General features: G+C 41.0%; 1 protein-coding gene across 1 annotated transcript in view; it reads right to left on the bottom strand.

Moving 5' to 3' along the window:
* Positions 1–24,620, bottom strand: part of MROH2B (maestro heat like repeat family member 2B) — a 73,224-nt gene that overhangs the window by 1,658 nt on the left and 46,946 nt on the right. The window contains 17 exon segments of the mRNA XM_003810974.4: positions 1–103; positions 544–675; positions 1,002–1,081; positions 1,084–1,156; positions 4,669–4,851; positions 5,097–5,243; positions 5,856–5,970; positions 7,630–7,770; positions 8,924–9,111; positions 9,598–9,724; positions 10,240–10,397; positions 12,898–13,050; positions 15,694–15,791; positions 18,166–18,286; positions 18,657–18,746; positions 19,007–19,102; positions 19,199–19,334. Of these exon segments, the coding sequence (XP_003811022.3) occupies positions 1–103; positions 544–675; positions 1,002–1,081; positions 1,084–1,156; positions 4,669–4,851; positions 5,097–5,243; positions 5,856–5,970; positions 7,630–7,770; positions 8,924–9,111; positions 9,598–9,724; positions 10,240–10,397; positions 12,898–13,050; positions 15,694–15,791; positions 18,166–18,286; positions 18,657–18,746; positions 19,007–19,102; positions 19,199–19,334 (2,141 nt within the window).

The following is a 24,620-nucleotide window of genomic DNA, read 5'->3' as shown; positions in this document are numbered from 1 at the left end:
CTGTGAGTTTGACAGCTGCACTCCTGATCACCTCCCAGGTGCTGGTGAAGAAGGTGAAGGAGTGTGTGTGGAGGATCCACAGAATTTCCTGGTTTTTCTTGGCCTAGAAGAGATGTGAATTACAAAGAGGGCAACTGGAAAGTGAACCTTTGTGACATTCGGCATCCTATAGGTCCTCAGAACGGATTTGTAAAGGCCAGTGAGCACTCACACAGCCATAAATTAATTGGCTGAAAATTGTCTTATGGGTATTTTGATCTACATTTAATCAGGAAGCCATCAGAGTTTAAGGGATTAATCAACAGATATGAATTTTAGGAACCAAGGAGAATATATCCCAGTCAGGACTTGGGAATGGAGCAGAGGGTCCTGTGGCAGGATACCTCTATGTCACTATATCCTGCGAAATCGGGATATCACTGCCATCCTTCCAAGGCAGTTCTGGCTCTGGCCAGAAATTCCTTGCTACATTGTTTGCCCTTCTGCGATTTGTCTAGACCCTTGTCCTGCCTTTTTTGGAGGCGGCATCTATTGGACACTCACCAGTTTCACACAGAATTGACTATAGAAATCTCTGGCCCTTGGTAGATCCTGATCAAGGAGACGGTCTAATACCCCATAGAGATCCTGGAGGCCCAAAAAGGGAATGCAGACCATCAAGACATCACGGCAAGCCTGGAAAACAGAGTTTTCTGCATCACAGTCCAGAACGTTAGGATCTCCTTCCAGAAGGGAAAAAATGCTGAATAGTACTGGGAAAGAAGCACTAAAAGGCAGTGGTGTGAATGGCTTTATAGTCATTGCTGGCACCTTCCCAGTTTCAAGGAAGAGTAAGCTTGGGAAGAGATAGTAAGAAGAACCTAGAATTGGAGAAGAGGTTTTCAGGTTCAGCGCTAAGGGGTGACTTTAGATCTCGCTCCTGGTGCAGCTAGACCAGGCTTATTGGTACTTCTCAGCCGTGGGGAGAGCAGGAGGTGCAGGTGTCTGTGGAGAGCACTTACAACTCCAATCTTGGGGTTGGGATCCCAAAGGTGCAGAAGGAATGAAATCAGGCTCTTTTTTATTTCTTCAGCAAAAAAATCTTCCACCTTCTTCCTGTTAGGGGTGCCAGGTCCTCAAATAAGAAGATGGCAGTCAATCTCACATCATCCTGCTCCTGTGGTGACGAATGCATGTCGTGGTGAATATCCTCTCAGAGGCCATTCCCAGCCAGCACACTCTTGGCTCTCATCCCACCCTTCCCACTTCAGCAAAAGAAGGCTGGAACCCAGGCACTTGTCCATCATAGTCACGGCCTCTAAATGTTCCAAGAACTCGCTTTCTTTCCCTGAAGCTTTCTCTCCATACTACATGAGTTTAAAAAACCCTGGGTCTGAGGTTTATGTGATGCCAGAGAATTGATTTCTGTCTTTGAGTAGCCAGTGGGGAAGTGTGACCAGGACCACAGGAATGATACACAGGGGTACTCATAGAGAAAGCCAGGGAGGGTTTCTGCTTGTTATGTATTTTACTTGGTTGCGTTACTAGCCTAGAATTATGGGACCTCTAATCTTAATTGTCCAAGGCTTGGTACTATTCTCCATGACACCAAATATTTTCTAAAGGGATTACAGGCAGCTTGGGAATTTGGGCCTTGGTTCTCAGAGAGGTTAAACACAGAGGTGCCTAGCTCTACTCTTGAGTATGTGAAGTTATGGAACTTTCTTGTTTTTTGTCCAGGATGGCAGGCGATGATTTTAGGAAACCAAGAGAGGCCGGGTGCAGTGGCTCATGCCTGTAATCCCAGCACTTTGGGAGCAGAGGCAGGCAGATCACCTGAGGTCAAGAGTTTGAGACCAGCCTGGCCAAAATGGTGAAACCCTGTCTCTACTAAAAATATAAAAATTAGCCAGGCCTGGTGGCGTGTGCCTGTAGTCACAGCTACAGCTACTTGGGAGGGTGAGGCGTGAGAATTGCTTGAATCTGAGAGGAGGAGGCTGCAGTGAGCCAAGATCGTGCCACTGCATTTCAGCCCGGGTGACAGAGCAGGACTCTGTCTCAAAAAAAGAAAAAAAAAAAAAAAAAGAAAACAAGAGAAAGGTGGTGGTGGAGGAAGATGGCCTCCTATTACCTCATTGGAGTTATGTTTCAGAGTTCCGACAGGGAAGAAACGAAGTGAGATGAATTTCATGGAGGTTTTTTTATTTTTAGACCCAGAAAACTAGTTTAAAATACCCATATGAACAAAAAGGGATTAAAGAAAAAGCAGTCCTGAATAGCAGAATATTATTTAGATAAACAATAAAGTTAATATAGATCTTCTAAAAAATGATGGCTTGTTGGGAAGAGGCCAGAAAAGCTCAGATGTGACTTTGTATAATGAAAATGAAAGTAGAAACACATTTTTTAGATTTATTAGGAATAAGGTCAGGATACATTTTTTAAAAGATACCTCTTTAGAAAGAGGAAGCTAACCAAAAACAAGGTACCAAAAAGGTAGAGAGACATTTAGTTAAAAAAGCTTGAATTTTGCAAAATCAATGAGCTAATGATAGGTCCAGGAACAATCAACCAATCGAGATGATGAAAAATCAGAAAGAAAAAGTGGCAAAAGGATTTTGGGTGCTGGGAGAAATATTAGAGAACGTCTAGTCCAATGTCCTCATGTTCACTTGAGAACATGGAGTCACAGAGGGTAAAGCGATTGCTCAGGGTGACAGTGTGGGGAATAGTAGCAAGAAGGGAATGGAGCATGGGGCAGCAGCCACATTTTCTGTTCTACCATTTCATTCAAGTGTCACCAGGTTTTGAAAAGTCTAAGAAAGTATTTAAATATTGAAAGAAACAAAGGAAGAAAACTTGGAGATTATAGAAAGCTATGCTTAATCTACATAAAAATATTGGGGCAATAGATCATAGAGTTAAATACACTTATGTAAAAATGGCATTACTGGAGAACAAATAAGAGTCAAAGTTTTGTCCAACTTTACTTTTATGCAAACGTGATGGAGTTGACACCTATTAGAGATGAGCAAGGTCTGAGCTAACAACCAGCAAGGCTTTAGCACATTTTATCCTTCTCTGATGACACTGGGCAACATTATCTTGACCACTAAATTGTTAAGTGGACTTGTGATTTACTGGAGGCTCAGATCTAAGAGAATTATTATCGGATCAACAACAATCCAGGAAACTTAACAGCTGGGGTTCTGAAGGGGTGACTTCAGCCCTGAACAATGAAGAAAAAGAATATCTTTGTTATTTTTACCCCAGTAAGCATTTTTGAGGACAAGATAATTAAAAATTGCTTTTTTTTTTTTTTTGAGATGGAGTTTCACTCTTGTTGCCCAGGCTGGAGTGCAGTGGCATGATCTCGGCTCACTGCAACCTCTGCCTCCCGTGTTCAAGCGATTATCCTGTCTCAGTCTCCCTAGTAGCTGGGACTACAGGCGCGCACCGCCACACCCAGCTAATTTTTGTACTTTTACTAGAGATGGGGTTTCACCATGTTGGCCAGGCTGGTCTCAAACTTCTGACCTCAGGTGATCCACCTGCCTCAGCCTCCCAAAGTGCTGGGATTACAGGCATGAGCCACCATGCCTGGCCTAAAAGTGATATTGGTTAATTGGAGGAAATAGTTGGAAACAAGCAGAAAGATGTTTTCAAAGGCCAGGTCTAGGCTAGCACATAGACAAGAAAAACTGCAAAAATACGAAACTGAAGAATGCTGTGGGCATATATTACAGACTAAAATCTAGAGGTTCATATAGTTAGCATGCCAAAATCAGGAAGGGCAAAATTAAAAAAAATAATGGAGCAAAGAAATGGGAAAAGGTTGGATTTGAGAGGTAATATATCCTTAGATTCTATTCAATACTTCTTGAGCCTCATTTAGAGTTCCAACTCAGTCACAGGCTTGCAAAATATTTAATGAGCAGAAAAATTAGGTTTATGGTGAATAATGAAAGAAATGAAGACTTCTCAAGTCTGCAGACTGTAAGGTAAATAGGTAATCGAATAAAGCCTTAATGTTTATGAAGAATGCACTAGAGAAGGCAACTAGCAGTTTTCCATCTCCTCTGACAATACCACATGAGGAAGCAGGTTTAGATTACAAAATAATAGGTTTAGGTTAAAAATAGATTTTTACATTGATGGCAATGAATAACCAAAAAATAAATACTAAAATGTGCTTCCTGGAAGGCATAGAGGAAAATGACCCTTCTCTGCCTAGGACTGCTGACTGATCTTTTTTGAAATTGCGATTATGGAGTACATCAAAAGCTGGCAAACGTTTTCTCTAAAAGGCCAGACAGTAAATAGTTTAAACTCTGGATCCTAAGGTCTCTGTAACAGCCAATCAACTCTTTCTGAGGGGTGAGGAAACCGGGAAATTTATCTACAAACTCTTCTTTCTTATTGTTTGAGGGTCCTTCCTAGGGCATTTCTTCCCCCAACAATTCTGGCTCAACCAGCTTAGATCAATCATGACTTCCAGGCCATAGAGCACCCTCAGGCAGAGAGATACAGGAAGCCAACAGCTTGTATGGAGATTGTCTGCAGGTGACCTGTCTGGGGCAGGCCAAGGAATATGGGTGGGACACTGACAATGTCTTCTGTGAGCACTACCTAAACCTTTTTCTGTTCACTCACTTCTGGGGAGGGAAGTTCCTAAACAGGCTCACTTACATCTTCAAAGAAGGTCCTTGTTTGCAGCACTATTTCCTTGAAGTAGAAGCTCACGTCTCGGTCTGTCAGCAGCTCCAGGATTTTTTTTAGAGCCTTCAAGCTTTCACAGACGACTTCAGTGCGAGCTAGGTGATACAGGCCTCTGATGATAGATTCTAGCATTAACTGCTTATGTTTCTTCACCTATTTTGAAATAAGACCTCTTAATCTTGAAAATTGTTCTATGCGTATCTGGAAGAGGGTAGGAGTCCTCAGACAAGAGGACTGAAATTTTGTCAGGGTCACATGTAGTTCAACCGAAGGACTACCACTTCAGCAATGTATCTGGATTTCCAATTAATTTGTATGCAACAACTAGGTGTGGGTTATTAAATCATTATTTCAAAACTCTACTTAAATGAACCATTTCCCCTTAAAACGCCTTTTACCTTGTGAGGAGCCCCGGATGCTGTGTTGCCGAGCCCTCGGATGGCCATCTGCCTCAGAGTGGCGTTGGAGTCCCAGGCACTTTGATCCATCAAGATCAGCACATTTCGCAGATTCCCATGCTTCCAAAGGATTGGTTCCTTCATGAGCTGAAATAATCAACACACTCCTCCCGTTTAGTTAAGGGCGTGGCCCCTCCTTCAGGAGAGTGCCAAAGACATCACAAGTACAATTAAAGAGAGGACCCCACTGCTTGTGCAGCGGAGGAGGAAGCCCTCTGGTGAACCAGCAAGCCTTGCTGAAGCTGAGCTCTAGATATGAGCAGCGCACAGGTCAAGCTTGCATGGTGATGTAAACCCGGTTACCTGCATAACAGATGTCTAGTCTCAATGGAAAATGGGGCAGGGAAAACAGGAATGACTGATAGTTTTCCTTCTCTGGATTGGCTGGAATAGTCTTCAGGCCGGAATTTGAAGCGTCAGTGCTACAATGCTTTGTTTGATCCCTCACAGATTTATTGTCCCCCTTTCTCTGCCTTCTGCAAACTAGAGGGCAGGAGGTGGGTGAGGTGGTTTATTTTCCTCTTTCACCCCCTGCTTAGGTACCATATATCTGGCAGTAGCTGGTCTCTCCTCTATGAAAGCCGCCCCCCCCCCCCGAAGTCTCTCTTCCCTGGTTCCAGTGCACACTGGGCTCCAGACCATAAGAGAAATACCCTATGGGGACCCAGTGAGTGTGTTCTGAGGGCTGCTCTCCCTTGCCTCAGAGAAGAAAGCTGCGCCGGTTATCCGGTAGTTCTCCGAGGAGGAGGTAAGAGATGAGAGCAGCTGTTCCATGATGTCCAGTATGACTCCGTGTTGCCACACTGCCATGCTCCTAGAAAATGCACATTTTAGCAGAGACATATTTTACTAAACAACGGAGGAAATCTTAGTCTGTTTGTTCATCAGGCAAGTAATTTGTCTAAAAAGGAATGCTTGGCTGGGGGTGGTGGCTCATGCCTGTAATCCTAGAACTTTGGGAGGCCGAGGCAGGTGGATTGCCTGAGCTCAGGAGTTCGAGACCAGCCTGGGCAACATGGTGAAACCCCGTATCTACTAAAAGACAAAAAATTAGCCAGGCATGGTGGTGTGCGCCTGTAGTCCCAGCTATTCAGGAGGCTGAGGCAGGAGAATTGTTTGAACCCAGGAGACAGAGGTTGCAGTCAGCCGAGATCGCGCCACTGCACACTCCAGCCTGGGTGAAGAGTAAGATTCTGTCTCCAAAAAAAAAAGAAAAAAGAAAAAAGGGATGCTTGATGAAAGCCCACCAAGGCTTAAATTTTAAAATGGCCTATCCAATTGTCCAATTTAAATGCAGTTTGTCTAAACAATCCCATCAAAAAGCAGGCTAAGGACATGAATAGATAATTCTCAAAAGAAGATATATAAATGGCCAACAAACATATGGAAAAATGCTTAACATCACTAATGATCAGGGAAATGGAAATCAAAACCACAGTGCGATACCACCTCACTCCTGCAAGAATGACCATAATAAAATAATAATAATAAAAAAAAAGATGTTGGCATGGATGCCGTGAAAAGAGAATAATTTTTCACTCTTGGTGGGAATGAAAACTAGTACAACCACTATGGAAAACAGTGGAGCTTCTTAAAGAACTAAAAGTAGATCTACCGGTTGATCCAACAGTCCCACTACTAGGTATCTACCCAGAGGAAAAGAAATCATTATACAAAAAAGATACTTGCACACACATGTTTACAGCAGCACAATTTGCAATTGCAAAAATATAAAACCAGCCCAAATGCCCATTAATCAATGAGTGGATAAAGAAAATGTGGTATATATATATACCATGGAATACTACTCAGCCATAAAAAGGAGTGAAATAATGGCATTCGCAGCAACCTGGATGGAATTGGAGACTATTATTCTATGTGAAGTAACTTGGGAATGGAAAACCAAACATTGTATGTTCTGTCTCATATGTGGGAGCTAAGCTATTAGGACGCAAAGGCATAAGAATGATACATTGGACTTTGGGGGTTTGGGGGAAAGGGCAGGAATGAGGTGAGGGATAAGACTACATATTGGGTGCAGTGTACACTCCTCAGGTGATGGGTGCACCAAAATCTCAGAAATCATCACTAAAGAACTTATTCATGTAATCAAACACCACCTGTTCCCCAAAAACCTACTGAAATAAAAAAATAAAAAATTTTTTAAAAAGCTGATTAAAAAAAGTTCAACAGAATTCTAGGTATGTGAATATTAAATATTTCTTTCAAAAAATAAGTGTAATTTGTCTAAAGATGTTCACCTGAATCATGTTTCTTGAGGTGAGTGGTGTGTGTGGGGCTGATCTTACCATCTCTTCCCATTCCCTTTTCTTTCTTTCCTGTTTGTCCTCCTTCGACTATTAGTCCTAAGTGAATCAGTTATGCTCAGTGAAGTTGCCTGTATTGCACTTTTTTTTGTTTGTTTGTTTTTGTTTTCTTCTTTGTATCTGGTTCTAGAAAAAGTGCACATTACCTGGCCAGTGAACATACGCCTATGTGGTGGGTACTAGGACTGCTGAGTAGAGTCCATAAGTTGTCCCCCTCATCAGATTCCTTTGCAAGGCCTTCTCTCATGGCTTGGGCTTGCAAACATTTTAAAGTAGCAGTTGAAAGCCTAAAGGAGACAGTCAGCATTACAAAACTAAGTTGACCCTTATAGGGAACTGCAAATTCCCAAGTTTGCCTTTCCACTCCTCACAATGCTTTCCCACCCCTGGACTAGGGGATGTTGTGTAAGGGAAAAACAGGCAGCCCTATGCTCACATTTTAGCCTTGGGATCCATGGGGACATGCAGATGATGTGGGCCAGTAAGTAATGCCACAAAATCTTGTCAACACTCCCCCCATAAGAAAAAATAGGCCATAAGAATAAAAAGTGAAAAATACCATATTTCACTGATTCTAAAACAGCATCTCTGAAATCAGGATGCATCTTGCAGTAGATGTGTGTTACAATTGTTCTTGGCCAGACAGTACTTGTGATGTAGTTGCTATTGTCTGTACATTCACATGTGCTGCCTGGTTCAGATATAGCTCTTTATATTACCATCATTTTAGTAAAGTTACACGTATTATTGGAACTATTACTTTTAATGGTAAAAACAGCAATTACTTTTGCACCAACCTAATACGTGTTGACTCTAAACGGTGTTTAAAGTGTCTTTAAAAATGTTGCACTATAATTTTACATTGGAATGAAAAGTTATGCAAAATGCAGGGAAACAGAATGATGTGATATGAAATGAAAATTCATACTTCATAATCCTAAAAGAGTTCTTTTGATAAGTACAGAATAAAAATTTTAAAGTTTAAGAAAGCATTGATTCACTGCTTACTTTGGAGTTCTTTTCTGTTTTCTCAATGGTATGCAAAAAATTGCTTTTTTTCAATTGCTGAAGTCTCAGAATTTATGAAATATGGTATTTATTTTTATTTTTCTTTTTTCCCTGGTGGCCTTGAAGATCACAAGATTCCAGCCTCTCTAGAAAGATCTCAATGATAGAAACCAAAGATAATATAGTAGTTCCTCTAGGAAAGAAAGCATAGCCCCTTATTCTTTAAGTTACTATTCTGTGTAGCTACACTGGATACTGGCTCAAGAAGAACTATGGTGTCACGGCTTAGGGAGAGTAGAGCCTTGTAGAGCCTTGTTTCTTCATGGACAATGGATGCTATGACAGAAAGCACAGACCCTGACTTCTGCAGCACCGCTCCTGGAGTCTGGGATTAGGACCACTGTGGAAGATGCTTCCTGATTGGCCGTTTACCTGCAGGGGTCTGGGATCTGCTGCTGTTCTCCCTGCTGCATCACATGCCGCCTATGGCTCCAGGGACAAGTGGGCATCTTCTGACCCAGTGTGCAGCTAACCAGCTTCAGGAGGAGAGTGAACAGCTCTGGATACAAGCCGGTGACAGAGGTGCCCATTGAGATCACTTCATACGTAGCACAGGCCACCTGAGGGGAGAAAGGGCCTCTTGGTCAGGCAGTCTCATTTTCTCCAAGGCCATCTTCTCTCTGGGCTGATTTTCAACTTTGTTTTCTCCACCAGTAAAAACACACAGAAAAGGGAGGGTTTATTGTCTGGAAATTTCTCAACTCAGGGCCTGCCATGTTAGTCCTGTGACTGCCAGGGGACACTAGTCATGTAAAATAAAATGTTTTCAGCATTGGGGTTTTTCAACAAAAAGGGTCCTTTGGATATCTTACAGACTTATCTAGAAATATAGATACATAGGTTTTTTGGGGGGTTGATGAGAAATTTGCTTCTAAAAATGATCAGCCACAGACAAAAGTACAGGCATAACTATAAACTGGAGTAAAGTTAGGGTATGAGAGAAGAAGGAGGTGTCATTAATGTGACAGCACCAAGCTCCAGGTGGGGATAGATCATAAAGATGGCACAGTCTCAGGCAAGTGATGGGTTCAGGCTGTCCAACTCACTGAAATTGCCTCAACCCTGGCGATGTCATCTTCTAACTCAGTCTCCAGTTTGTCTATTAAGGCTTGCAAGAGTTTCCCACTGGAGGCTGGCTTTTCAGCCAGCGCCTTCCACAATGTCTTTGTGTCCCTAGGGTGGCAAAGCAGGAAATTGGTAGATAAGGCACAACCCCTCAGGCTGTAAGCTTTTCCATCTGACTCACTCTAAAATCACATTATGACTAATGACAATTTCAAGGGCAGATGGACATGCTGCCATGCCTGGGGATAAGAAAGATGTTTTACATAACAATTCAGCATTCTAGCCTTGGGTTACAGAACTTTGTTAAAGTCCACTAAGATGGGAACCTCTCATGTAGGTGCATTCTAGGCCACCAGAAAGAGGATAATATTCACTTTTTAATATTCTCTTATTCCTATGGCATATTGTTAAAAATATTATTATGCAATACATATATGTCTTATATATATGAAAAGCACTTGGAAAAACATTACTTGTGATTCAAATACCAATTGTTTAATTGTTATTCAGATGAGCTATTTTCAACCTTTGTTTGCTGTCTTGCTCTCAAACCATAAATCCCTCCCCAATGCCTTTCAGAGTGGCCTTCCCTAGGAGAAGGAATCAGTTCAATAAGGATCTACCTGTCAAAAGGCAGAGGCTTCTGTAAAAGGTTGACAACAACTGTATCCATGTGAAAGCTGGCTATCTGGGAGATGGCTTCTAGAATGAACTGAAAACTTTCTTCTTTTTGTCTGAGGACTGGCATGTGATGGTAGATTGTGCCTAAGATCTCCAATAGCTAAAGAGAAAAAAGCCAAGTCAAACATTAAGTTGCCATTTTCCCTCTATGTGAATGACTCAGAATAGGTACCTGTCGTGGATGGGCACCTGATGAATTCTAAATAATGTTAAAAATAATAATTGATTTCACATGTGGCCTATTTCTCACTCAGGAGGATTGTTCATGAATTGGCTATTTGTTCCTAATTAAATTTAGGAAACATTTTGTGAAAGGGTGTATTATGACAGGTGCTATGTTTGCCATTGTCGGAATTTACCAAAGATGAAAAAGATGTACCCTTTTTGCAAAAGGAGTGATCCAATAAAGAATATCAATCATAGACCTAAAGGCCTGTAGTCAAGGTAGTCTATGGCAAATGGTATTCATGAGGTGCATACAACCGACAGGGGAATCCAGGAGGAACTGAGTCACATTGGAGGGCCATTTGGTTTGGGTCTTGAAGCATTTGTAGAAATTTCAAAAGGCAAGGTGGAGACAGATGGTGGGAAAGGGCATCCTTGTCAGAAAGAAGAACACAGATAAAGATGTAAAGTTAAAAGACACGAGAATAGGTGGAGCACAGAGGATTTTTAGGGCAGTGCAACCACTCTGTATGATCTTATACTGGTGGATACATGTCATTATACATTTGTCAAACCCATAGACTGTACAACACCAGGAGTGAACCTGGAACTGCAGTCCATGGAACTGTGGACTTTGGGTGATAGCGATGTGTCAATGTAGGTTTACTGATCGTAACAAATCTACTCTGGTGGGAGATATTGACAGTCGGGAGGCTGTGCGTATGTGAGGGGAGTGGGTAGATGGGAACCGTGCATAATTTTGCTGTGAACCTAAAACTGCTCTAAAAAATCTATTTTTTAAAAATCACGGGAACATGGGCATAAGAAAATGCTGAGATTTCTAGTGTAGGAGAATGGTCCAGGTTGGAGTGCAGAGAGAATGAAGATAATAAAAGAAAGATGACTTGATAGAAAAGATGAACCCAGATCTCAGAGCACTGGATGCCATCTTTAGGAATTTGGATGTTAATCTGTGGGCAGTAGGGAACGATATCATACATTTGGATTTTTGACATGGACAAAGGCATATATCTATGTTAAAGTAACTGCTTCTAGTAGACATTTCTATTATTTTGGATAGACATTTAAGTTAGACATTTATTTTAAATATATTTTCTCTGAATTATAATTCCTTAGTTATAAGTAGCCCCCATTTATGATTACCACAGATTTTCAGGTCAATGATGCTTGGAGAGGATTTAGGTCCCTATTGTAAGCCTTTACCTATTGTGTGAACAACTCTTTATGCTATACACACAAATATATGGGCATTCCACATTTATCAATTTTGGCTGTCTCATGTCTATCCCAGTGCCTACCACATAGTAGCTGCTCAATAAATGTTTTCAAAAACACTTATTGAAAAGTAATTAGCACAGAGGTAATTTTCAATGCCTTTAACACAAAAGCTGTGCTTTGGAGAGTTTTTAAATTGAGGGTAGTTGACTGGACTATAGGGACAAGAACTTCTTTCTCTTACTCTCTTTGAGTTGCTTTCATTTAGTTAAAGATTTTTTCCTTTTTCTTTTTTTTTTTTTTGAGACCGAGCCTTGTTCTATTGCCCAGGCTGGAGTGCAGTTGCACAATCTCAGCTCACTGCAACCTGTGCCTCCCTGGTTCAAGTGATTCTCCTGCCTCAGCCTCCCAAGTAGCTGGAATCACAGGCGCTTGCCACCATGCGCAGCTAAGTTTTGTATTTTCAGTAGAGATGGGGTTTCTCCATGTTGCTCAGGCTGGTCTCAAACTCCTGTCCTCAAGTGATCCACCTGCCTTGGCCTCCCAAAGTGCTGGGATTACAGGTGTGAACCACCACATCCAGCCCATTTTTTCCTTCTTATTAATGTTTGAATAACTTGTATTCTATTTTTGACTTCAGAAGAGAAAAGAGAGGCATTTCCATTTGGAGCTCTTAACCAAGCTTCCTGAATTTAAATCCTGTTCACTCTGCTTAACTCTCCAGTTGGGAAGAAGAATTGAGGACTTTCCCCAATCCAGTGGCAGCCTTGCTTATCAGACAATGAACACTATGGGGTGTGGGAGAAAAGCCTGAAGGGTAGCAGTGAAATTAGAAACTCCTGCCCTTGACTCCTGCCCTTGGTGGTTGTCTCAAAGTCATCCACATGGTCACTCTTATCCTTACATCTCTAACAACCCTGTTTTCCATCATCCAAATGGCCTCGGTTCAGAGCTGCTTCCTCTAGCCAGAGAGAGACAGTTTGAACAGCTTTTATATTAAAAGACAAGAGAGGCAATTGAGACAGGGCCTCAATGTGAGCCTTGTTGTTAAACACGCAACGTAGGTCTCTAATGAGGCCTCTTGAGGTTGTGCAAGCCTTTGCATGCTGCCCATCAGTGGACAAACAGAGGCAGTGGCTGACTTGGCATTTCAGAAGTGATAGAAATCTGTTCAGTTGTAAAACTGGCTATCAGTTCACCTGATCTTCCAGATCAGCTCCCTGCTGCTTCAGGACAGTGATCATCCATATGCTACAGGCCTTTGTACAAGTGGGGTTGAGGCTCTCCAGACCATCCAGCATTTCCTCTAGGAACATCAGAATTTCTTCATTTGGGATGAATTTACTGACAATCTGAAAATGCACCCAGAAAGATTCGTGTAATCAACCACCCCATTTTATATCTAGATACTTACAACATGCTGTTGTGGTTTGTTTTGGGTATTAGAAACCACTGAACTTTTCAACAGTTTTGATTGAGGCCACAGAAACTAGAGAAAATACTAGAACAGGGCATAGACATGACCTTTTATTACTAAGCAAACTTTCCGTGGAGTTGCCTTTTTTATCATTTCATATTTGTTGAATCCTAAGCCTGCTAAGGCAATTTTCTCTCCAAGCCTAAAGTTATAGCATACAGCATAGGGAAAAATAATGCAGAATGTTTACATAGCAATATGTACATTATAAAGTCCTTTTACAAACATTCATATATCATAGAAACATGACTTGAATCTGCCACATAATACCTAAACCTTGAGAATTCAGGAAAATCTATCAATATGTATTAAGTACCATGCTGAATACTCAGGTGGTGGACAGTGTACATATGGAGTATGGATAATTATGAGCCTTGTTTCTTGCTTTTCCATATTTCAATATTAAGAACAGTCCATAAAAGTCAATAAAATGGAAAAACTTTGCAATTGTTGTCTCTAGGTACAAGAACTATACAGAATGCTTGGTCGATAGCAGTGTGAATTTGAGTGTGTATGTCTGTGTGTGCGCATTAATGAAAAAGGAGTAGGAAAGCAGGTGAAAATTTGGTGTTTGAATGAGTTCCAGGATCATTATCTGGGGATTTAACTAAGCAAGATGGTAATGATTATGAGTTTGTAGACACTAGAGCGTTCCTATTTACAATGGTCTTCCCTTTGCATTAAGTAGCCAGATGATATTGAGAAAATATGAACTCCTTTCCTTCAATATTTGCACATCCAAGCCATTTGCTGAGTTATTAGATCAAAGGACTATACCATGGCTACCATTCTATGTAACTCCAAATGCTTGCCGGTTGTCCAAGCTTCATGGTTAGCTGTTTTGTCTCACAGTGGGATGGATGTTGATTCAGGAGCAAAGGAAGGAAGGGAACTCATGTTTTTGAGCACCTATTATGTGTTGGGCACCTTTTAAGGCATTTGACGTATTTTCCCTTCCTGTCTCTCAAATGGCTTCTCTGTCATTTGCTGATCAATTACTCATGTCTCTGCTACAGCCACCTTCCTTGTTTCTAATTGCCTCATCTGATAGCTGGAGTCTTGCAGTTTCCTACAAACTGACTTCCCTAATTTTGCTCTTAACAGTCTATATTCAAGTCTCCACATAGCTGCCAGAGTGGCCCTTCAGAAATGTAAGTCTGGTTGTGTTTTTCCTCTCAGAACCACTGTTAGCGTAGAAGAGGCATTTGCACACTAGGAATATGAGCCCCGTCCTCAAGATATTTCACTTCTCTCTGTGAGTGTATTGTCATAACGTACTGATTTTGCTGGATCCTTTACTGCTACCTGTGGAAAATTGCCATAACACCAATATAAATCTGTAATGTCTACATTATGAATGATGTTGTCTTACATGAGGGTGTCCTTTTGCATTTCAAAATTGGCATAATTATGTGTGGTGGCCTGACTCTTCTGAGAACCCTCCATTGGCTTTTGATTTCAAATAGAGCAAAAAACAAGTTCCAAACACTGCATGTTCTCACTCATAGGTGGGAATTGAACAATGAGAACACATGGACACAGGAAGGGGAACATCACACACCAGGGCCTATTGTGGGGTAGGGGGGTGCGGAGGGATAGCATTAGGAGATATACCTAATGTTAAATGATGAGTTAATGGGTGCAGCACACCAACATGGCACATGTATACATATGCAACAAACCTGCACGTTGTACACATGTATCCTAGAACTTAAAATATAATAAAACAAACAAACAAACAAAAAAACCAAGTTCCTTAAAAAGGCCCAGAAGGCCCTTGGATCAGCCTCCAGTTATCTCTTGGATCTCATTAACCCCTCTTTCTACACTTCAGGGGCTTTGCACTTGCTGTTTTCCCTCTGCCTGGAATTCTTTTTTCCAGATATTTCCATGATTATCTCTTTCAGGGTGTTCTTCTCCAGAGGATCACCTCTTACCTCTTCTTTATTCCCTTTCTTGACTTTATTTTTCTCAGTTATCATTATCTGATATTATGCTTATTTTTTGGATTTCCTTTACTAAGATGCAAGCTCAGTGAAACAGGAATTGTATTTTCTGCTTTCTTAGTGCCTAGAATAGAGCTTTGCATATGGTAGGTGCTCAGGAGAAGGAAGGTAAATGAATGCATGACTGAATGAGTGATTGAATTGATCGGCCAGTCCTCACAACAACCACAAAATGGTCTTTTGTTTTTGTTTCTTGAGGATGAGGAGACTGAACTTCAATCAGTGCACACAGAGTGCATCTGATTAACTCCAAAGCTCTTGTTCCTTCCACTCCAACCCACAGCATCCCACATTTTGGGAAAGGACACTTGGTCTACAAAGTTTCCCACTATCTGAAATGATCAGTAATGAGTGTTGACTAGGCATGTGTACTCTAAGTTAGAAAATGACAGGACCACGGGTCCCTCATTCAGCTTGAATATCTATCTTCTTTGCAGTGGGGAGTATGTAGCTTACTCATTTGGAAATCAATCCAGAATCTTTACATCCCCTGGCCACTCCATATTTATTACCTTAGCTATTTTAGAAGAAATCTTGATCTGAACCTGCACGTCATCACTTTCCAGCCCTTCCTGCAAACCCTGCAGTCTTTCCACTTCCAAGTGAATGCCTAAAATCAACAAAGTGAGAAATGTTTAAGTGTTCAAAGACCTGATAGGGGTTGAAGAGGCTGGCTATATTTTGATATGACACTAAATTAGCTGCTGTCTGATGAGATGGTGAACATAAGCGCTAACACATACTGAGTGGTTTCTACATGCTGGGCACCATGCAGATACTCTGCATACAACAATCTCATTTATTACTCATAAACATTATCTGAGGTAGACTCTCCTGTTCTCGTCTTGGTTTTGCAGATGAGAAAGCGGGAACAGAGATGTGAAGACATTGCCCAAGGCACACGGTGAATAAAAATAGGAGAGTCTGAATTTCAACCCTGGTCTGTCTGACACAAATGCCCAGGTTCCAACTACTCTGCTATGCTGCTATCTCTCTTGGATTTCTATTCTTCAGTGAGCTCCCTCATTGGGGAAACTGAAAAGTAACTACTGTAATGAGAAGTTTACATCAGCAACTGTGTAAGTGATTGTTGATATCAATTTATAAATGCAGACCTAACCAATAAAGATTTTCTGTTTATTATTTGAATGTATATTAATCATGGAAACTAACACATGAACCATTCTATGGAAGGCAGCCTAGCCCAGTGGGACACACGTGGACTTTGAAGTCAGATGCCCCTGAGCTCAAAGCCCAGATACTCTACTTTCAGTGGTCCAAGTAACTGAAAACTTCTTAATTTCAGACTCCTCCTTTTCAAAACTAAGTGAGAAGTGTCCATGAGTATCGATGGGTATTTAATTTAGTATCACACTTGTTACTTGTGTCTAGTAGGTGTTTTAGTAATACATGTTCTTTCTCTCCACCAAGCTTGTTTCTTCCATCAGCGAAAATGTCGATGTAAATTATAAAGTATGGGCGTTCTATTAACAAAGAGTGTTTGAGGACCTGAATTTTTCATATTTTAGGAAAATGAAGTGGGCTAAAGGAAAAATAGGTAGAACAATAATAGAATCCAAATTCCTTTCTTCCTATGAGTTCCCTACTGGCATATTTCTGTTACTACTGTAATGTGTTTTTTGTTTTTTTTTTTTGAGACAGTCTCCCAGGTGTGATCTCGGCTCACTGCAACCTCTGCCTTCCAGGTTCAAGTGATTCTCATGCCTCAGCCTCCCGAGTAGCTGGGATTACAGGCATCCACCACCACTCCTGGCTAATTTTTTGTATTTTTGGTAGACAATGGGGTTTCACCATGTTGGCCAGGCTGGTCTTGAACTCCTGATCTCAAGTGACCCATATGCTTCGGGCTCCCAAAGTGCTGGGATTACAGGGTGACCCACCACATCCAGCCTGGAATGGTTCTTTAGTTCTCACTTCCTTAATTCTATTTTTTTCCTGACTTGGTAAAAACATATATCTTTAATCAATTATCTTCCTATATCCCAAAGGACTTTTGTACCTACTTTGACTCTGCTGAAGAGTTTTTTCTTTTCTTCTGACTGATTATCTCTTTCCCCCAACCAAATCCTACCTTTTGGCTTTAACACACTTATAAAATGTGAATATTGGAAATGTAATATCTCTGTGTCCCCAGCATTAGAACAGTGCCTGACACATGGAAAGGCACTCAATAAATATTTTGAATACCTAAAGAATGATGTGTGGAACATAGGCAGGCATGAGGTGGCATTAAGTCTAGACTGTTTCTGGCTGCGTCTACTCTGCAGAACTGCACACACACAACGTAGGGCTGTCCTTGGTGAAACATGGACTCAATTAACCTGGACAGGGAGCCCTGATTGTTTGTTTCAGCCTGAGACGGAGGTTTAAAAATTCCTAATATTTTGTGGTATTGACAGTTATTCACATGTACTTGGAGAGCAAGAGGAGCTCCTGCTCTGAAAATTTCCACAAAGTTCTGTCTCTTAGAGAGCTTTGAAAGGCACTTAGTACCACGATAATAGTGCAATTTTCTCTGAAGAAAACCATGTGATAGAGGAAGCATTGCTAATATGCCCAATTGCTTAGTGATTTAAATCGGAGACTCTCAAAACATTTTACCTACTTTAATGGATCTTTATAATGCTTCAGTGTTATTATCTCTATTTTAAAAAATGAGAAAAACAGAGCCACTGAGGAAAGATATACCTGTTTCAGATCTAGGAGACAGATTCTGTGATATAATTAAGGTATTAAAACAGAAATTGCTGAACTGTAGAGGGAAGGAGAAACAGAGAGAAAGAGAGAGAGAGAGACAGAGAGAGATGGGGAGGGGAGAGGAGAGGAGAAAAGGAGGAAAATGAGGAAAGAGGAGAGAGGAGAGGGGAGGAAGGAGAGAGACATAGGTGCATAAGGAGAAAAGCTGAGAATAAAAGAAGATGGGTTTCTTTTCTTCATTTGTGGGTTCCCCATCTTTCCCTCACCTTTTATATAGAACAGACCAATAGTTGAGCTAGCAGCCGCCTGACGGATGGTGGGCAGGGTATCACAGGAGTGAGGAGCCAGGAGTCCAAGCAGTGAACCAATTTTAAAGTTCCCTGGTGCCTGCAGGATAAAGGAGGCATCCTATTGTGATGGGGTAGCTTGGTCATATCCCAGGATGTTCCCAACACTGGATCTCAAGTCTCTTATTTTCTCTCTGCAGGTCCTTAGAATGAAATTTGATCTTGCACTTTCTCCTAAAAGATGCCTATTTTTAAGGGCAGTGGAGAAGCAAGCATGCATGTAAAGAAAACCCAATAGCTCAATTCGTGTGAGCTGCACTCTGAAGTTAGATCTCTCTCCAAAAGTGTTCCAAAAAGCACTTCACTCTGAGATGCAAGATCCATCATGCAGGAGTTTTGGATTCCAGAGATCTCAGAGATCCCTGCTGTTCACAAGCAATAAAGTCTATTCATTCTAGGGGATTACTTACCTCAATATCATTTGTCAGCACTTTCGCGGTGATCTGGAAGGCTCTTTCTCTTTCCCACTCTTTTTGTGAAACAAGCCACATTCGGAGAAGCTGTTGGTCAAAGAATAAATGTTCTTTCCTTAGTATTCTTCATATTCATCTAGTTTCATATTCTCTTTTTCTGTCTCTGCCTCTTTTGTAACAGGGTGCTCAGCTCCCCACAAACAATTTTTAAGTAGATGGCTGTATGTGGGGTGTGGGTGGGTCCAGCTGGGTGTCTTCATGTAAGGAAAATGCAGTAGAGTTTGGAGTGGACATTGAAGAACAGATTAGGGAGAATGAGAATCAGTTTGAGTGGAGGCTGTACTCACATTAAACATTTCTTGACAGTCCTCTGCATTCACATTATCCCACATCATGGTCTTCAGAAGTTTTCCTAGGGCGTCCATGGATCGTTCATAGAGAAACTGAAATCAAATATGTGTGTGTGAGTCTCAGGCTGGGGTGAGAGAGTAAGGCCCCACTGCAGACTGTCATCCTACTTAGGCCTCACTAGTGCATACTTGAATGTGCTCCTTGTCCTCGTCTGTCTGGCCTTCACTTTTCAGATTTTCCAGAGGTGGAAGGGGCAGCAGCCTCCGAATATTCTCCTCAAGAATGTTAAGGTGGTCTTGTAGTGAGAGCTGAGGTTTCAGTTTACTGAAATGAGAACCAGGTGGAGGAATGGATATTACAGTGACCATCAGAACATACCCAGTGGAGTTCCCAAGAACTGCCAATCACATCTGACCAGGCAACTAACGTGTCACATTCTCTGACATGTTGGGATGTTGAGAAAGGTGGTGACAGGAGTAGGGAGAGATGGGAACACAGAATCAGACTGCATTGGTGAGCATACTCAATACGCCTCCATTCTTTAGATTAGATTGATGAACAAATCATCACTCACTTTGTGTTCCTTAACACTATTATATGATCTGTGACAGCATTACCTACTTGTTTTCTCCATCTTGTGTGTGTGTGTGAGCGAGACAGAGTGAGAAAGAGAGACAGAGAGAATGATAGAGATATGTATCTCCTCAACTAGATTGTAAGTCTGCAGCAGTGACTTTTATCAATTTCATGTCTCTTTTCATGTTCTAAATAGTGACACATATACTATAGGTTCTTATGAATGCACAAGTGAATAAATGACAATGGAGTGTTTCTTCCTTTCTGCCTTTCTTTCAAATGTTTACTATAGACTTCATGAGGATATGAAAAAGTCTAGATATGACTTCGAAAAATGCACATGCTCAATACCCATGAAAAACTCCATTTACTTTTAAATAAATGTAAGTTAAGACAATAAGATACCATTAGTCAGCTACCAAATTAGCAAAGCAATTAAAAATGATGACACCATCAGAGAAATAAGGTTCTCTTAGAGAGGAATAAAGTTCAGTACCAGCTGGGAAAGCTCTATGTAGTCTTCTTGTCTTTATTGTCTGGCTCACTGCTTTAAAAGAAATTAATGTATTGAAGTATAATTTATGTATAGTAAGCTGCATCCATTAAAAAAATTTTGAGAGATGTTCACACTCATGAAAACACTGACGGTTATATAACCAATATGGAATCTTTCTATGATACTCTATTTTTTTTCTATGCTCCTTTGCAGGTTATCTTTTCCTCCCCCTTGAAAACCACTGATTTGCTTGCCATCATTAGAGATTAGTTTTCAAGTTCTACAGCTGTGCTGTCTCTAGCCACATAAGCTCGTGAACATGAGTTGTGGCTGATCCGGATTAAGATGCAATGTAAGTGTAACACATGGGATTTTGAAGATTTAGTATGAAGAATAATATAAATTATCCAATTTTAAAATAACGAATATATGTTGAAATAGTATACTAAATATATTGGATTAAATAAAATATAATATTAAAATTAATTTAATTGTTTCTTTTCACTCTTTTAAAAGGGTTACCAGACAGTTTTAAATGACATATGTGACTTGCATTGTATTTCTACTTGACAACACTCTTCTAGAGCCTGGTTAATTCTTAATTCATCTTCAAGATTGATTTATTTTAGCTTTTTACAAACCTCCCTCATTTTTGTTAACATGGCAACCTGTGCTTTCTCTTATCTTGCCTCTTACCACATTTGGAGAAATTACGTGGGTGCTTCTTACATCTGTTTCTCCCAGTAGGCTGAAACTCTGTCAGGGGAGGGTCATATCTTGTTCATCATTGCTCTTTTACAACCTAGTTCACTGACTGATATGACATAGATGCCACTTAATTATATTTATTGAATAAAACTATCAACTATCATACTTAAAAGTTCAGAAATTTTTTTTTGCCCAAAGGTGTTTATCAAAGTATTATTTATAGTTTTTAAAACAGGCAACAATTATATTATAGAAATAGGAGGTTGGTTAAGTAAGATGAGACATATTTATATAAGATATTAGGCAGCCATTAAAGATATATTTGTTACCTCAATATAATAAATGACATATGTGAAAGCTTATAGCTAACATTATATTCAATGGTGAAAGGCTGAAAACATCCCCTGTAAGATCAAGAGTAAGACAAGGATACCATTTTTACAACTTCTATTTAGCATAGTGCTGGAAGTTCTAGCCAGAGCAATTAGGCAAGGAATAATTAAAAAGGTATCTAAATTGGAAAAGGAGAAGTAAAACTATCTCTGTTTAGAAATGACACAGTCTTATATGTAGGAGCCCTAATGACTCTACCAAAAAACTGTTAGAACTAATAAATGAATTCAGCAAAGTTGTGAGATACAAAATCAACCTACCAAAATCTGTTGCATTTCTATATACAACTGATTTGTTAAGAAATGAACAAACTGAAAAGGAAATGAACAATTTCATTTACAGCAGCATCAAAAAGAATAAAGTACTTAGGAATAAACTTAACCAAGTGAAACACAGAAACACACTAAACATTGTTGAAAGAAATGAAAGAAGGCACAAATAATGGAATGACATCCTTTGTTCACGAATTAAACAATATTGTAAAGATGACTAGATCTTAATATCGTTAAGAATAGATGTACAGATTTAATGTAATTCCTATCAAAATACCAAGGGTGCTTTTTGTAGAAATAGAAAAATTCATCCTAAAATTCATGTGAAATCTCTAGAGACCCCAAATAGCCAAAACAATTTTGAAGAAGAACAAAGTTGGAGGTCTTATACTTACTGATTTCAAAACTTTTTACAAAAGCACAGTAATCAAAATAGTATGTAATTGGCATAAAGATAGACATATAGGCCGGGTGTGGTGGTGCGAACCTGTAATCCTAGCATTTTGGAAGGCTGAGGTGGGCTGAGAGCTTGAGCCCAGGAGTTCGAGACCAGCCTAGACAACATGGCAAAACCATGTCTCTATAAAAATAGAAGAATGAGCTGGGCGTGGTGGTGCTCACCTGTGGTCCCAGATACTTGGGAAGCTGAGGAGGGAGAATCACTTGAGCCCAGGAGGTCAAGGTGCAGTAAGCCGAGATTGTGCCACTGCACTCCAGCCTGGATGACAGAGTGAGACCCTGTCTCAAAAAACAAAAGCAAAAAAAGAGACATATAAGCCCATGGAATAGAATAAAGAGCTTATAAGTAAACCATTAAATGAACTACGAAAAGGGTGCCAAGACCATTCCATGGGGAAAGGACAATTTTTTAAAAAACAAATTTTATTGAGTATATTTAAGGTATACAGCATGATGTTATAAGATATACATAGTAGAAGCGGTTCCAAGATGGCCGAATAGGAACAGCTCCAGTCTACAGCTCCCAGCGTGAGTGACACAGAAGACAGGTGATTTCTGCATTTCCCACTGAGGTACCAGGTACATCTCAATGGGGCTTGTTGGATGGTGGGGGCAGGACAGTGGGTGCAGCCCACTGAGTGAAAGCCAAAGCAGGGCGAGGCATCACCTCACCTGGGAAGCACAAGGGGTCAGAGAATTCCCTTTCCTAGCCAAGGGAAGAGGTGACAGATGGCATCTGGAAAATTGGGTCACTCCTACCCTAATACTGTGCTTTTCGCATGGTCTTAGCAAATGGCACACCAGGAGATTATATCCCGTGCCTGGCTTGGAGGGTCCCACACCCACGGAGCCTGAGATCAAACTGCAAGGTGGCAGCGACGCTGGGGGAGGGGCGCCTACCATTGCTGAGGCTTGAGTAGGTAAACAAAACGACCGAGAAGCTCGAACTTGGTGGAGCCCACCGCAGCTCAAGGAGGCCTGCCTGCCTCTGCAGACTCCACCTCTGGTGGCAGGGCATAGCTGAACAAAAGGCAGCAGAAACCTCTGCAGACTTAAATGTCCCTGTCTGACAGCTTTGAAGAGAGTGGTGGTTCTCCCAGCACGAAGATCTGAGAACAGACAGACTGCCTCCTCAAGTGGGTCCCTGATGCCCTAGTAGCCTAACTGGGAAGCACCCCCCAGTGGTGGCAGACTGACACCTCACACGATCAGGTACCCCTCTGAGACGAAGCTTCCAGTGGAACCATGAGGCAGCAACATTGGCTGTTCAGCAATATTCACTGTTCTGCAGCCTCCGCTGCTGATAACCAGGCAAACAGGGTCTGGAGTGGACCTCCAGCAAACTCTAACAGACCTGCAGCTGACGGTCCTGACTGTCAGAAGGAAAACTAACAAACAGAAAGGACATCCACACCAAAACCCCATCTGTACATCACCATCATCAAAGACCAAAGGCAGATAAAACCACAAAGATGGGGAGAAAATGGAGCAGAAAAGCTGAAAATTCTAAAAATCAGAGCGCTCTCCCCCTCCAAAGGAATGCAGCTCCTCACAAGCAATGGGACAAAGCTGGACGGAGAATGACTTTGATGAGTTGAGAGAAGAAGGCTTCAGACGATCAAACTTCTCCGAGCTAAAGGAGGAAGTTCGAACCCATCGCAAAGAAGCTAAAAATCTTGAAAAAAGACTAGATGAATGGCTAACTAGAATAACCAGTGTAGAGGAGTCCTTAAATGACCTGATGGAGCTGAAAACCATGGCACAAGAACTACATGATGAATGCACAAGCTTCAGTAGCCGATTTGATCAACTGGAAGAAAGGGTATCAGTGATTGAAGATCAAATTAATGAAATGAAGTGAGAAGAAAAGTTTAGAGAAAAAAGAGTAAAAAGAAATGAACAAAGCCTCCAAGAAATATGAGACTATGTGAAAAGACCAAATCTACATCTGATTGGTGTACCTGAAAGTGATGGGACCAAGTTGGAAAACACTCTTCAGGATATTATCCAGGAGAACTTCCCCAATCTAGCAAGGCAGGCCAACATTCAAATTCAGGAAATACAGAAAATGCCACAAAGATACTCTTTGAGAAGAGCAACTCCAAGACACATAATTGTCAGATTCACCAAAGTTGAAATGAAGGAAAAAATGTTAAGGCCAGCCAGAGAGAAAGGTCGGGTTACCCACAAAGGGAAGCCCATCAGACTAACAGTGGATCTCTCCGCAGAAATTCTACAAGCCAAAAGAGAGTAGGGGCCGATATTCAACATTTCTAAAGAAAATAATTTTCAACCCAGAATTTCATATCTAGCCAAACTAAGCTTCATAAATAAAGGAGAAATAAAATCCTTTCCAGACAAGCAAATGCTGAGAGATTTTTGTCACCACCAGGCCTGCCCTAAAAGAGCTCCTGAAGGAAGCACTAAACATGGTAAAGAACAACCAGTACCAGCCACTGCAAAAACATGCCAAATTGTAAAGACCATCAAGGCTACGAAGAAACTGCATCAACTAAAGAGCAAAATAACCAGCTAACATCATAATGACAGGATCAAATTCACACATAACAATATTAACCTTAAATGTAAATGGGATAAATACTCCAATTAAAAGACACAGACTGGCAAATTGGATAAAGAGTCAAGACCCACCAGTGTGCTGTATTCAGGAAACCCATCTCACGTGCAGAGACACACATAGGCTCA

The sequence above is a fragment of the Pan paniscus genome, chromosome 4, assembly GCF_029289425.2.
Source record: "Pan paniscus chromosome 4, NHGRI_mPanPan1-v2.0_pri, whole genome shotgun sequence".
NCBI classification, from domain to species: Eukaryota; Metazoa; Chordata; class Mammalia; order Primates; family Hominidae; genus Pan; species Pan paniscus.
The sequence above is the reverse complement of the archived record's forward strand: the minus strand, read 5'-3'. Positions and strand labels throughout refer to the sequence as shown.